Consider the following 12091-nt stretch of genomic DNA (forward strand, 5'->3'; position numbering starts at 1 on the left):
CTCCACTTTTGTCTCCAGTGGTGAAGAAGGGTTTATAGACTAAAGCACTTCCATCACTGGCAAACCCAGGAGACAGTACTGTTTTGCCATTACAAATACATCACCTTGCAACAGGTGAAGTCTTGAGTAGCAGCGAGGACAAAAAAAAATTCACTAGGGACAAAGTTCTAAGAAGTAAGGTATTTTGAGTATTTAATAGATGACATTTCAAGCCTGTACAATGCAACATCATTGAACTCCTTTGTAGGGATTTTTTGCCAATTTGATTTGAGAAACAGGCAGCTAAACAGACAATGCCACTCGATTTGAAAACATGCATGTGGCCTGGGAAGCTCAAAGCATTACCAAGGTAAAAAGCACATACTCACTGATAAAGCATACACTGGACCACAAGGCAAACCCCTACCACTTATTCGGCAGAATTACATCATTCTTCTCCTGTCATAACACATCTGTAGTGTTTAATCTTGTCTGTGACCTTATTTAGAATTCATCTGCATGTTCAGACAATGAGTGTAAAAATAATTTCAAGATGCTCCCATTTAAAGCAACTCCCACTGATATTTCCTTTCTTAAGTGAACTAATCATCAGTCCAAAGCTTTTCTACTGGGAGACATTCAGAAACAAGTCAAGTATCACAATGTTTATTGATAGATACAAGTATATAAAATCAGGGCATGAACATGTCTTGATAAATTAAGTAGACTTAATTTCAGTACTATAAGAGGGACCAATTCAAATTTCTCACCATGTCATGTTTCACACCCACAAAAACCTCTTCCAAAGGGCATTAAACCATCTCTTCAGCCAATCAGTTTTTGTGCAAGTAAACTGTTCCTTTTAAAAAAAAGACTTGTGCACTTGCCCAGGCTCAAGGATATTAAAACCTAGCACATAAAGCCCATTACTAGAGGTAGAAATACAGGCAATATACTATTACGGCAACAACCAACCATCGATTACAGTTAAGGATTCTCTGTAACAACCAAATGGATAATCAAATATTGCAACAACTCAAGTATTACACTGAGCAAAGTGCATTTCTACAGTATTCAGTGTTGCTATTCAGTTTCTAACTTAAAAACAGCCTATGATAACTGGCAGCAAAGAAGACCCCTTGCAACAGACTGCTTCTGCTCGAGAACTTATGATGTAATTATTGCATGCTGCTAATACACTGTTATCTAAACATTAAAGATACTCTAAAATATTTTTATTGTAGACTATTAAGACATACTACAAAAACCTTTTGCAGAGGATATCCTACTGACATACTTCTGCTTTAAATATTGTGAAACATTACAGCGGAATGAATTTTCGCAGTGGTTAGGTCAAATGCAGTTACATCATAGCAACAGTATGTTTGCACAATTTAAGGCTTTGGCTGGTTCTTTAGTCAGCTTCTTCTTCAGATTCTTCTTCTTCAGCAGTTTCCAGCCAGGTTAACCACTGGTTTACCTGCAGTTACACAAAACTGGTTTAAGGGAGCAGGAATTATTTCCCCACTAGGTACTTCTGCAGAACACTGCTTCCCCCCCCAACTGGTTTTTAAAATCTTTCAGCCACACTTGCACTACTCATAGGCCTCTAGTAAATCAAAAAGGTTTTGTTCATCTCGCTTAACTCCTCCCTAGCGAAATACTCCATCAAGCTGCTCAACATTTTAGACACTCTGGAAGTGTTCTCAAGCACTCCAGTGCAGCAGAGATCACGAATCCAAATCTCTACTCTGATATTAGCAAATTTACCTGGAATAAAGCTTTGCCTTTCCCTGGAAACTCTTGAGTAATGTCTTCTTTCCATGCCAAGAAGGCTTCTTCTTCAATGATCTCCATGTCATAGAAATGAACAAAGAAGCGCAGTAACATGCCTATGGAAGTAAATTAAACCTTTCTTAGCTTTCATCACCTTCTGACCAGATGCAGTGACAAGCCTGAAAGCTTGTCTGAAAGCTATACACAGATTCAAGTTCAGTTCTGGCAAGATCTTGATGCACCCACCTTTTGGAAAATTATTGTTGTAGCAGTGCACCTGGAGTGCATATAAAGCACTCACTTGCAGATCAACATGGTCATGGAGGAACTTCTGCATTACTGGCTTGAAGGAAAGAAGCAGCTGTTTTTCCTGCTCTAGCTGCTCTTTAGATGGAGCAGATGAAGAATCCGATTCGTCACTGGGTGGGTTTACTTCACTAGAAATATACTGCAAGAAACTGGACAAAGGAAAGCGAAGCTCAGTTCCGTAGACTGAGAAATCCAGCACCTTAGATTACAAGTTCAGCTGGCTATTACTACAAATAGCCTCCTGCTTACACCAGTAGTCAGGTGCACGCACAGGGATTTGTGTTGCGGCTGACAGCACACCACAAAAATCCTTGTTCTGCCTCTATTATGGCTCTACGAACACACAGGTCTAGACTTCTTCCCAAAGAAAACACCTCCCACGATGCAGGCTCAGAGACTTGCTCTCCTCCTCAAATACAATGGGATTTTAAAAGAGGAGGTTCACTTAGAACCATCTGTCTCCCTGTGTACTGCACACAGTGCTACATGTCAGGCTTTACAGTTACTGACCTGTCAGCAGCTTTACCAAACAGGTGTCTAAACTACAGCGAAACAACATCTTACCTGGTCATCAATATATTCACAAATCCCTTATCTACATGAAGTTTGGGTGAAATGTTATCTTTAATCCACTTGTAGATGGCTTGAGGGGATGGATCTGATTTTATTTGCTTTAGCAGTTCCTTCTCCAGTTTCAGAAGCGGGAACAAGAAGCTAAGCCCCTTCCCTTCCAAGATCTCCAGCATGCGGTCCTTGTTCTGGTCGATTTCTGACAAGTAAAACACACAGGTTAAGTGCTTGTGTTGACCAAGAGCTGCAGACAATGGTTCATGGCTCCAGACATCTCTTAGCAAAACACCACTCCCAACAATGAGGACAGGTGACTCCACCAAGATAACCTCGTATTTTATTTTACTCTGGCATAAACTAGAGGGAAAACATCTCGCATGCACTAGGATGGGGTGTCAGAAGAGCTACGTGGCAACTCTTACCTGGTAACATTTTCTGCATATTCACTTTGCTTTGTTGGAACAATTCTGTTAGCCATTCACGGTCTTGTAACTTAGCTAACTGCTGAAGACAGAGCAGGAAGAGAGGGAAATGGGTGCCACTTTCCAGTGGTTGAGCCAGTTCGGAAATGCTCACCAGGTCTGAAATAATGGCACGGGCTGCAAACTGTGCTAAGTAGGATTTCACCAATGGGATGTCCACCTCCAGTTTGGGGCACTGGTCCAATACATTCAGGAATGCCTATAAAAGAGTACACACACAAGCTGAAATTCTGAAGTAATTTTGTACCTGTGGACAGTAATTAATACCTGTACTACATAGGAGCCTCAAGTTTCTTTTCTGCGTTCAACCACTTGCAAAGAGGTTCCCAGTTTCTGGTTCCCCAAATATTTCTTCCTTATGTCACTTCATTTGCCCCTCACAGGATTAAACATTATTTTACCTCCCCAGATCAGTGTGACTTAAAAAAAAATTTGCAGGCTGACTTTACACACGCCACCCACCACGAAGGACTGCAAGACTGTAAGACCACAGTACCTGCATGAAGTTGTCACTGGTGGCTATTCCCTCCTGCTTGAGCAAGCTGATCAAGGTGCTTGCTTTCTCTTTGTCTTCATCTGATCTATCTAGGGATTGAATGATTACTTTGCTCAACATCTCAGGAATGAAGTGTTTTGGAGCTCTCATTTCTCTCACAGTATTGACAGCATCATTAGCATTTCCATTGTTCAGATACTCAGTCACCACAGCCTCCTGCAAAGGAAAAAGGCAGAATTGAGCATTCTTTGTGAAGAGCACATACAAGGCTTCAAGAATCACTATTACACACTAACTTACAGTTTGTTTAAGGAGCTCTTCTTTAGAAGGAGGTGGTTTCTTGGTGGTCTTTGCAGGCTTCTCTTGTATAAGTGGTGGATTTGTTTTAAGACCAAGTTGAGGCGGCTGAAAAAAAGATACCACAATTTGGTTCTTTGCAGCACATCTACCCATGCTTATATCAAGCTGAACAACATCTAACACAAACGAAGGCAAATGGGAGTCAAATCATTTTGTTTTCATACATTCTCTCTGTATGTCCTGCTCTTTGCAATCAAAAGCTTCTCCCTTCCCACATTAGAAATTAAGTTTTGCAAGCATGAAGAGGTAAGTACAGCCAACAACATACACTGATTTATATATTTACCTGTCCCAAAGGTGGTGTCTGAGTGCGTGGTGGTTGAGCACTGGGAGGAATCATAGTTATCTGGGGCTGAAGCTTTGGCACTTGGTTTTTATTCATTAGAAAAGACTGAGCAGGTCTCAGGCTAATCTGTAAACAGATAAGTCAGAAAAAACTCAAACTGTTTCAAGTATTCTGACCAACAAAACACAGCCATGGACTCACACCAAGTGATCTCACTGAAGCATGACTTCATTTCTACAGTGTTAATACTTGAATACAGATTAAGCCACATGTGTCCTGAAATTCCCCCAAAAGCAAGTTACTGGTACTTAGTTTTACTGGTATCAAGAACTGGAAATGCTCCTTTTAGATGCAGTATGTTAGAGACCCAAGAAGATAATCAGCATGTTTGCTGATGTATTTTACAGCCAAGATAATAGTCCGCCAATTGCTCAGAAGTCGGGATACAAGTCTGGTTAACACTCAAAATCACAATGCAGTTTTACTTTGCATTTGAAATTTTGCCTATTAACCAGTTCTAAACAAAACAAAAAAATATATTTAGCCTGGTCCAGCACTTCAGGGTTTGTGAAGTTCAGGATTTTCTGAACTTTTAATTAAATGTATTGTTATGACTACGATGCATGGGAACTGATGTCAGAGTAGTGTTCTTGAAAGTGTGGGGGAAGGAAGGGACACCCCAAAAAATTGCCCTCATATCTCAGTCTTGCTCATAGGACGCTGGATACCCTAAGGAAAGTGAGGGGGGTAAGGTGAAAGAGGAAGGGACAAAGGAGGAGGAGGAGGAGAAGAAGAAAGAGTTCCAGCATTAGTCCTCATAATAACGCGTCTTGCTATAATCATTGGGCAATATTTAGAATAGGCTTTAAGTAATGTAGGCATGTCATGTACCTCATCTGCATTAAGCTGTCCTTTCTTAGAAAACCGAGGTGGCATATCCTTCGACTGTCCTTGTTGCTGGGATAAGAGTCCCTGATTCTGGGTATGGTAGAGCTGGCTTTGCCCCTATTTCAGAAAGGGAGATATAGAGAAAGAAGTGCAGATGATGGAGTGGCGTACATCATATGGTAAGTAGTACCAGAGGGACCAGAGAACAAAGATTCTATTTGCCAGGAAGGGAGAAAGAAGGAGCAGGGGTGGTGGGAGAGTAGCAACTATCCCTAAAAACAGGGCTATCTTTTAAATAAAACACACCATTCTGACCCACCAAAGCCACATGCACCTTTTCTTGCAGTTAAAAAAAAAACACACCCAACAAAAAAGTGTATTCCTTTCATCTTCTGCACAATTTAAAAAGTCGTTTAGAATTTTTGTATCAGCTGAGCATCAGTTCTTATGAGAATCAAATCTGAGTAAGTCTTTTAACATTAGCAGACTATAATCCATAACATACGCATCTGAGGAAGAGCTCCTAAACAAGCTGAAGTCACTGTGTGAATATCTTCCTTACCTGACTTTTCAGAAAAGATTTGCCTAGGTCTCCAAACTGGGATTGAGCAGAAGGCATGAGGTGACCCCCATGGCCATTGAAAAGTTGGTTTGTACGATGGCGTCCCATGGTGGGTGAAAATCTATCCTGAATAACCCCTGGACCAGTACCAATTCCGCTACCTGGACGAGACCAACGACAGCTTTAGTTCTTGTTCAGTACAGCACAGCCACAGCCACCCCCACCACGTTTGCAGTTCCAGCCTACCTGGCATTTGTCCAAACATATCAGCAAGCCCTCCGAGTGGGTCCCTGTCAAGTTTCATCCTGGGTGGCATAAAGGGTCCCTCCAGAAAGAAGTCGCTTCTCATCCCTTGAGACATAGGAGCAGGAATAAAAACTCCCAGATCCTTTAAAACAGGAATTGTAAATTTTTATTAGTATGGACTCACAGCCCCTCAAAAAGTAAAGTTTTTAGCCCTCAACTACAGAAATACATCTGATTAATTTAACCCTTAAGCCGACTGTCACACTCTATGAGAACTACTCACAAGTGCAGTGTAGGTTTTGGGACACAGAGCAAAGCCAAGAACAAGACCTCACGTGCAACACTTACTTTTACTGCATCTTGACGGATTTGATTGATAGTCTTTGGTCCATTGTCAAGAAAAGCTTTGCGAGGAACCCAGTTGTGTTCTCTCAACTCCACAGTATCCTTGGAACATAAAAGATTATAAGGAAGTGATTCAAGACAACTTCACAAGAAAAAAGCAGCAGTACAATCCATTTTATCATCGTACCTGCAGCAGGAAACGAATCCTTGCTGGCAATTCCTTACTTGACATCAAGGAGCGCATACGGGCAAAGTACTGATCCATTAAGGACTGGGGGAACAAAATTACAAGTTGGAGTAATTCTGTCAGTGTCTTGAGTGTTTTCATTCAAGACACCCAAGATCAAATAATAGAAAAGGCTGCCCTTTCCTGCCATCTCTATCTCCTTGATGGCAGTCCAGTTTAAAGCAAGCTAATGCATCAGGACATCTGAGTCAGAGATAAATAACACAGCCCAAGTTCTCATCACTCTGACATCATTTCAAGTTTACATTCTGAACTCATCTGTCAAATCAGCTGTGTTCAGAATAGTTCATGACATCATTTCAAGCAGCGTTTAGAGAAACAACAGTCTCGCATTTCTGACTTCCTGATGGCCCTAACTACATCCTAGGAAGACGTTAAAAACCATTCCAAAGATTAACTCCTTTTGCTATGACCTGATGCAGGAGCCACAGCTGGCACTCCTCTCTGAAAGTCAAACCTTAGTTCTGTACTTATGAATACTGTATACAGAAGGTTCAGCCAATCAAAGTCCTGGCCACATAATTTAATTAGGTGAGTGACTGCAAGGGATAGGCACATACCTTGGCTTTCGCATGATCTAATCTAGGCCCCACTGTCCTCATTATCTGACAGAGGCACTCCAAATCCTCCCCCATATCTTTGAGTTGGACTCTCTTCTTCTTTTCCAAAAGCTGAAAGGGGAATTAGGCATTTGGACATATTAACAATTCATAAGCAACAAACTTATTATACTGGCACACACAGAAACATTTTATCTTGTTCTAAAGGCAAATGCACTTGACAAGAAGTTTAAGAACTGCTAATTCAAGTACTTATTACTCCTAAGTGTGCATACTTTTAAGTACCTGTGGTATTTCTCTCTGGGCCAAACTACATCTTCTCTTGGAGACAATTCCCACGGCTTTGAACAAAGCCAATTTTACCTCTTAACCACGCCAAAAGACTGATCATTTTAAACAGTGAGGGGAAGGTGATTGTCAGGAAATATTTACATGTTATTTTATGCTTCAACATTCTCAAAGCAGCATAACAAGTTTTTTAAAGTCCTATTTTGCTCCTGGCCCTGCCCCAATCTGGATACTCACTGTTTTGATGCACTTATGAAGGATAGATTCATGAATAAGATCAAGCTTGCCAAGTTCTCCAATGAATTTGATGTTCCCCAGCATCTTGATCTTGGCAATGGCTCTCTGTTCCTCCTCCTCGGGGAGGAGGGGACCATCATGCTTATCATAGACTGGAAAACAAAGAAGCCTGTTTAGCGTGGTTGTGGGAAAAGAAGACAAATGCTGTATATTAAAGTGGTTTTAAAACTTACTATCAACATTTCTGGTTCGGTTTTCAAATTCATCTTGAAGTTTAGATATTAGGAGGCGTCTGAATGTCTAAAAAAAAAGAGAACAAAGAAAACAATTAAGCTAATCTGTGCAACTGCACATCCTAGCCAAAGTTATCATTCCAGATTGACAGATACACTCACTGTGCTTTGCTTCTGTCCTGGATGACTCTCTGCTGATGGGCCATCAAAGTTGGGTGCATCTTCTGCCAGTCGCAGACATAGTTGAGCGTACAGCGAGCTATACTTGGGCTCTTCAAGGGCTTTGTCTACGATCTGAACAGATGGATTTGCAGTAAGGCAGCATGTAGGAGGATGCAAATGTTATTAGGAAAGCGAGATGGAAGACAGAAGGCATTACTACCACTCTGATCCAGAACTATTTTTTACTAAATCAAACACAGAAATAATGTAGTTTAACGTTAGTCTGAAGGGAAAAAGCTCTTCTGTGCTATTCAAGAGCCTCTATAATCCTTGGCCAACAAAACTCATCATCACAACACCTATGTTAGCATTGCCAATCTGATCTCAGAATAAACAAAGTGACGTAACAGCTACATCAGTGTCCCAAAAAGCCACCTGCAGTAGCCTTTCCAAGACCAAAAGGCCTGCTCCTCAGGAAAACAGGAAGGGCAGGGGCAGTGAAGGGGCACAGAAACATGACTGCTAACTAGCATCTTACAGTTTTAAAAAGCCTGTCATAGAATCCCCAATCACATCTAGTGATTCTTGAAACTTCTAAACAAGTTAAAGCATTAAACCTACTTCCTCCTTAGTATACCCTTCTCACACAGAAAGCAGGTGTGAGGTGGTGTTTGATAATCCAAATACGCAAACGCATTAGACATACTACTTCTGTATCCCACCAAAACCAACCAGCCTTCTGATTTTTAACATGCAAGAAAACTGTAGTTTAAAGAAATGCAGCCATCTTACCAGCAGTATGACCCCTTTTAGGATGAGCTTAGATTCTACACCCACATTGAGGAGCTCAAGGCATAGCTTGTCAAACTTTTCAGGAGTAAGCTTATTTAGTATGCTAAAGAGGAACAAACAAAAACAAGAATACAGATATTGTAAGCATGCTACAGGTCATTTCAGAGTCACATTTATCTTTACTTTTTAAGCCTATTAAAAATAAAGAAGTGTAATTTTCCTTTCAACTATGTTTTGGAAGGTCTTCAGATAATGTACTTTTGAAAATTCCAGTCCTCTAAAGGGTTCAAGTGCTTGCTGCTGCTAGATCATCAATTTGTCTTCTCTAAAGGACTCACCACCCCCAAACTCAACCCACGTGTGTTCTTTTCCTCCAGCCCATTTATTAGATACACATTGCTAACGAATGCAGTAAGAAGTAAGTAATCCTGTGAAGAACTTACCCTCTTACTTTCCTGAAGATTGCATCATGTCGTTCTTTGTCGTTTGCGGAGTCGTCATCTCGTCTAGTGCTTCGTGAAGGAATCCATTTCTGAGCGTTTTGCCCTGGGTTTTTCCCCAGGAACTCGCTGCAGAATTTTGAAGAATGGGATTGTTAAACAAATGACTTAAAAGAACTGGCTTTTTAACCTTTCAGTATTGCCTTACTCAGACCAAGTCTGTTGCTTGCTTTGTTAGCACGCACTTGCCCCTGCCAACACAGCAGCATCTGCTGCACAGCAAAGTACTCACTCAACAATAATAAAACCCCACATCCCAAAGGAAACCCTCTAAACTTTTTAAGTAAAAGGCATGAGCAAGCAAGTTTGTGCACCTCCTATTACCCAGGATGCACACTCTTAACAGACACAGACTGCAGAACATTATAAGGTTATCAACTCAGTAGGTGTCCCTCTTGCAACTTTAAAGCTGCACTATTTTCAGTTCTGTATTCACCATCAAGCATGCTCTGCCTTCAAATCATGCCAAATTAGAGACCAAGATGACATACCTGTTGCTGGCAGTCTTGGGATAGTGCTGAGGTGCACCCCTACCACCTCCTCCGCCTGAAGAAGCACTGTTAAAAAACCAACGTAATCCTTGGTAAGTTCAAAAACTCAACGCTTTCAATTACATCTCAGTTTTGGTATAAACATCATAAGAATTTGAATTCTCAAAGGACAGTTTTCACTGCCAACTGTTCATCAAACAAAAGGCATTAGTACCTGAAACGAGAAGCACCCCCTTCTGCAATCGCACTCTCCACTTTGGCGGCTTGACAACGAAGAATCTTCAAAAGAATAAAATTAAATTGACGGGGTGGGGAAAAACAAAACCTAGAAAGACAAACCAAGCATTCATATTATAGTTGTTTTACTATCAGCCACAGTATCTAACTTACAATAAAAGTACAAATTTTGTTTAAGAACAAGAACCTTTAAACACTGAGCTTCACAACAGGTAAGAAAAGTCTTATTTATGCGATACTTGGGAGTGATCACAGAAAGGCCAATTTCACCATTACAGCCACGTTTTCTACCGGGGGTCAGGGAACAGACATAAGGGAATCACAGACTAAACCAGGAAGAGCCTCAAATTTACCCAGTCCACTCTGAAAAGCACTTGCAGAAAATAACATGTAATTTTTTTTAACACAGCATAACTAATCCTTTATTAACATGGCTTATAAACTATGATTGATTATAGTAACACAAAGTAACCAAGTTTTGAAGTGATAAGCACCAGACCACAAAACGCACTACTTAACGTAGTAAAAGGGATGTAGTCTGCGTCCAAACTGCCTACTAAGCTCCAAAATAACGAAAAAAGGTACCACCCACCCTCCGCAACCCCCCGTCAAATTTTAGCTTGAAGAAAGGAAAAAAACCAATCTCGCTGCACCGCTCACGTAGCAGGAAGCTAACCAGGGGGACAGAAAACACCCGGGGGGAAGGGAGGGGGAACGCAAAAAGCCTCTCACAGCTCCGGGCACCCCCCGAGGCCTCCCCGAGGCTCCACCGCCCGCCCGGCGCGGGCACGAGGAGCGGACACAACATGGCGGCGGCGGCGAACAATGGGCTGAGGGCGCGCAGGGCGCCCCCCGCAGGTACCGCTCGGCACCGCCGCCCCCCGCCCCGCCCCGCCCGGCGGGCGCCGCCCGCTCCCCGCTCTTTGTTCTCCGGGAGGGATCCGCTCCGCCGCCGCCGCCGCCGCCGCCAAACGGAGGCGGCCCCGGGAAGCTGCCGGTATCGCCCTGCACCGCCACCCCCGCAACAGGAAACGTGGGCGAGGCTGCTGCCCGGCTGACGCGGCGCCTCGGCAGCGCCCGCTCTTCCCTCCCACGAGGAGCCAAGAGAAAAGAAAAAACAATAAAAAAAAAACAACCCATATATTAGAAAATCCTCTCGGCACGTTCCCCTGGTAATGCGGATCCCTAAGGATCTGCAGCCCGCTACATGAACCGAGGCTACTCCCTGCAAGGGGAGCCAGTGGGGCAGCGCGGGTGCCCACAGCGCACAGCCAGACCACCATCCTGCAAATATGCAACTGAACCGATCGTCGAAAGTGACCGTCCCCACGGACCAGCACCACCCGACCCCATCTCCCTCGCCCTAACCTCTAACACTGCTGCTCAAGCGTCCCCTGCGCGCCCGGTGGGGGCTGCACAGCTCCTGGAGCCCTTCGCTCAGCAGCGGCGGGACCCCCCAAGTCGGCAACAGCACTCTCAAAGCCGGCAGCGGGAGCGTCCCCCGGCTCAGGCCGCCATTTTGTGCGGGAGCCACAGAGAAGCAGCCGGTAGGAAAATGGCGGCCACGCCGGGCAGCCGCCATTTTAGGCTGCAGCTGCAGCATTCCCCGCTCCCTCCCGGTCCCAGACCCACGTTTCTCTCACCACTTCACGCGTTTCTCACCTTCCCTAAGGCCTTGTCAGCTTCCCCGGGTCCCGGCGGCTACCAAGGGCAGGGGAAAAGGCAAGAGAAGGGGGGGGAGGGGAAGGGAGCCGGGGACCGGGGCTGGGGAGGGGAAGGGGGGAACGCGCGGGACAGGGCGAGTCTCCGAATCACCACAGCAAGAGCAGCACCGGCCCGACGCCTCCCCCCGCCACCTCCATAGAGCGCCGACCGCCGCCGCCGCGTCTCGGACGCTCCTCGGCAGCCCCACTAACTTTATCACCCTTCACGCAACCTACCCCACCTCCCGCCGGGACCCGCCAATCGCCGCCGAGCGCTCCGCCCGCCCTGCCAATCACAGCCGAGGCGGGGGGCGGTGCCACGGCCGGGGTGGGCGGGGGGGA

The 12091-nt window shown here is 44.1% G+C and overlaps 1 protein-coding gene and 1 non-coding gene across 4 annotated transcripts; both read right to left on the bottom strand.

Annotated features, from left to right (window-relative positions):
- Positions 1 to 168: 168 nt before the first annotated feature.
- On the bottom strand, positions 169 to 11968 carry EIF4G2 (eukaryotic translation initiation factor 4 gamma 2). 3 transcript variants are annotated; one of them, XM_039382440.1, is made up of 22 exons: positions 11709 to 11954; positions 10024 to 10088; positions 9810 to 9875; positions 9262 to 9387; positions 8819 to 8921; positions 8027 to 8158; positions 7865 to 7931; positions 7632 to 7783; positions 7107 to 7217; positions 6487 to 6570; positions 6303 to 6401; positions 5955 to 6096; positions 5709 to 5869; positions 5150 to 5263; positions 4259 to 4384; positions 3913 to 4017; positions 3613 to 3828; positions 3057 to 3315; positions 2629 to 2833; positions 2002 to 2213; positions 1750 to 1871; positions 169 to 1459 (listed from the first exon to the last, which is right to left on the bottom strand). In XM_039382440.1, the coding sequence occupies exons 8-22, from the start codon at positions 7713 to 7715 to the stop codon at positions 1394 to 1396; spliced, it is 2106 nt and encodes a 701-aa protein (XP_039238374.1). In that variant the 5' UTR covers positions 7716 to 7783; positions 7865 to 7931; positions 8027 to 8158; positions 8819 to 8921; positions 9262 to 9387; positions 9810 to 9875; positions 10024 to 10088; positions 11709 to 11954; the 3' UTR covers positions 169 to 1393. The 3 variants fall into 3 exon arrangements, with proteins under 3 accessions (XP_039238374.1, XP_039238375.1, XP_039238373.1); XM_039382439.1 differs by having other exon boundaries at positions 624 to 1459; positions 10024 to 10134; positions 11709 to 11968; XM_039382441.1 differs by lacking the exon at positions 5150 to 5263 and having other exon boundaries at positions 10024 to 10134; positions 11709 to 11968.
- Positions 4946 to 5108, bottom strand: LOC113996727. The gene has a single exon (XR_003543873.1). It is a non-coding gene; the product is annotated as a small nucleolar RNA SNORD97 (small nucleolar RNA).
- Positions 11969 to 12091: the final 123 nt, after the last annotated feature.

This window comes from Pipra filicauda, unplaced genomic scaffold, assembly GCF_003945595.2.
Source record: "Pipra filicauda isolate LSUMZ 115617 unplaced genomic scaffold, ASM394559v2 scaffold26_size5592650_pilon, whole genome shotgun sequence".
In the NCBI taxonomy this organism is placed as follows: Eukaryota; Metazoa; Chordata; class Aves; order Passeriformes; family Pipridae; genus Pipra; species Pipra filicauda.